At 59.6% G+C, this 2,675-nt stretch overlaps 1 protein-coding gene across 1 annotated transcript in view; it reads left to right on the forward strand.

Moving 5' to 3' along the window:
* Positions 1 to 1,966, forward strand: part of LOC103781428 (ankyrin repeat and fibronectin type-III domain-containing protein 1-like) — a gene marked incomplete at both ends in the record, with an annotated part of 8,024 nt that extends 6,058 nt beyond the window's left edge. Inside the window, 4 exons of the mRNA XM_008949145.1 lie at positions 28 to 194; positions 487 to 637; positions 1,379 to 1,547; positions 1,800 to 1,966. Coding sequence (XP_008947393.1) covers positions 28 to 194; positions 487 to 637; positions 1,379 to 1,547; positions 1,800 to 1,966 — 654 coding nt within the window. The remainder of the gene's footprint in view (positions 1 to 27; positions 195 to 486; positions 638 to 1,378; positions 1,548 to 1,799) is intronic.
* Between the last annotated feature and the right edge of the window lie 709 nt (positions 1,967 to 2,675).

The following is a 2,675-nucleotide window of genomic DNA, read 5'->3' on the forward strand; positions in this document are numbered from 1 at the left end:
CCTGACCCCGCCGCGCCGTCCCCGCAGGAGAAGCTGGCCTACCACCAGCGGAGCAGCCACGCCCTCTCCTCGGGCCTCTACCTGGGCTACCTGAAGCTCTGCAGTGCTGTGGATCAGATCCGGGTGCTGGTGCCGGAGCAGCTCCCCAACATCCTGTGCCACGTCAAGATCCGCTCCAACCCCAACATCTCCAGGTGGGGTTTGGGGGGCAGCTCCCCGGGGGCAGCCAGGCTCCTCTGTCCCGTCCAGCCCCAGAGCACCCATCGCCTCCTGCGTCTGCCCTCGGGCTGCTGGCAGAAGCCAGGGCAGGACAGCCTGGAGCTGGAGCAAACGTGTTCCTCCTCTGCTGCCACAGCTCCCATGTGCCTGGGGGTGCTGCACCATCTGGGGAGGGACAGCCAAGCGAACAGCTCTTGTAGAAGCTGCATGTTCAGGTTCTCCCCGAGCTGCTCCCCCCTTCAGCTCTCTGTCTCTGTCCTTCTCCAGGGAGGAGTGGGAATGGCTGCAGAAGATGGCCAGCGTGGAGGAGCATCTTCCTGCAGAACCAGAGCCTGAGACTTCCCAGAACCACTTGTTTCAGGAGCTCCAAGTGGCCATCAAGGAGCTGATGACCCTGGTTAACATCCCATTGCAAGAGGTATGGGGAGGTGCCAAGGTCTGGGGAGGAAGGAGGGGAAGAGGCACCACGCTGGTCATTGCAGCAAGAAGGGTACCCCAACTCCTGCTCCTCCTTTGAGGGCCTGAAGCATCACTGAGATCTGTCCCATGCAAACAGAAGGGAAGTGGTGGACAACCAGCATCTGCAGCATCCACCTGCACAGGGACAGTGTCCACGGGAGCTGCTTATCTTCCCTCATGTGCCTCCAAAGCAAGGGTGCTGAGCCTGGGCTTGCTTTGGTCCTGGGCTCAGCCCGTGCAGCATGAGACCAGCCCATTTCTACCTCTCCAAAGCAGGATGGTCCCTGGCTAGTGGTGGGATGGAGCTGCAGCCCTTTGGGGCAGACTGCACGGGGAGAAATTCCTCATCCACTGGGAGGGAATTCTCTGGGAAGGTGCCCACCAGCCCCAGCCCCACGCACGTGCTTCTGCCAGGCAGCTGAGAGCACCTCTCTGAGCAGGGCTGAGGCCATCGCTGGTGGCACTTCTCTGAGACCTTGTTGTGGTGCCTTTGACCAGTAATTTAGAGACTTGTAGGAGAAACAAGAGGGCAAGGGAGGTCTACAGATTATGCCAGAAGCAGGGAGCCTCTGGTGGTTGTGCTGAAACAGCAGTGTCCTCTGGCTGCAGGCAGTCCCTGGGGACTCCTCTGGGGACGAGGACTTGGTGGAGGCCCCACCAGGTGATGCCTGCAGCTCTTAACCCCAGCGTCTTCTTGCAGGCCAAAGATTTCCGCCTGTACAGCCAAGAGGTGTTGGACTTTGGGGGCCAGGTCTCCTTCCTGCTGCTGCTGCCTCCATCAGACGACGTCTGCACTGCTCCAGGCCAGAACAACCCCTACACCCCTCGCTCTGGCTTCCTCACGCTGCCACTGCAGATCTTCGAGCTGGGTGAGGAGGGGGAATGCCAAACCCCAACCCTGCTGCCCTCTTTGGCCTCCGAGACCTCCCAAGAGCTGGGATAGGCAGTGGGGTGGGTCCCAGGAGAGGAGGGATGGAGGGGGTGCTGAGGGCTCTCCGGGTAGGCTGGAGTACAGTGTTGCCTCCTCCCTGTGTTGGGTGAGTGGGAAAGAGCCTGTGGGGCATCCACAGCAAGGGACCTGATATTTTTTCATTCCCCCCTGTCTTTATTCCTCTCCCCAGTCCACTTCTTCACATACGACCGGGAATTCATCACCCAGTACTGCCAGGTGTCTGCCCTCCTGGAGCTGGAGTCGCTTCTCTCTCAGCAGAGCCTCAGGGAGGCCTTCTCTGACACCGAGCTCTCCACCGCCAAGCAGAGGCACCAGCAGGTCCAGGACTACATCCAGGTGTGTGGAGCAGGGGTGTGCAGGCTCAATGGTGCCCACAGGATGTGGCCAAAATGATCATGCCCTGGATGGAGCCCAGGGGCTGGAGCATCTCTGCTCTGAGGACTGGCTGAGGGCACTGGGGTTGTTCAGCCTGGAGAAGAGAAGACTCTGGGGGGACCTTAGAACTGCCTCCAGTCCCTGAAGGGACCCTCCAGGAAGGCTGGAGAGGGACTTGGCACAAGAGTGTCCAGTGACAGGACAAGGGGAAATGGTTTAAACTGAAGGAGAGCAGGATTAGACTGGAAGCAGTTCATCAATCCGAGGGTGGCCAGACTCTGGACTAGAGTCAAGGCCAAGTTGGATGAGGTCCTGAGCAACCTGGTCTAGTTGAGAGGTGTCCCTGCCCATTGAGATGATCTCCAGGGTCCCTTCCAACCTCAGCCATCCTATGAGTCTGTGAGCTGCTGGAGCATCACTGGTCTCAGTGGCTGTGACCCCAGGGGACGTGGCAGACGGGCAGCAGTGGACAGGGCTTTGTCTGGCAACTTACTGCAATGATCACAATCAAAACCTGATTAGAGACCTGGAGGCTCTGCAGGTGCCCAGCCTGCTGGCAGAGGGCAGCAGTGGGCAGGGCTTTGTCTGGCAACTTACTGCAGTGATCACAATCAAAACCCTGATTAGAGACCTGGAGGCTTCCGCTCTGCAGGTGCCCAGCCTGCTGGCA

The sequence above is a fragment of the Merops nubicus genome, unplaced genomic scaffold (assembly GCF_000691845.1).
Source record: "Merops nubicus isolate BGI_N331 unplaced genomic scaffold, ASM69184v1 scaffold26951, whole genome shotgun sequence".
Classification (NCBI taxonomy): domain Eukaryota; kingdom Metazoa; phylum Chordata; class Aves; order Coraciiformes; family Meropidae; genus Merops; species Merops nubicus.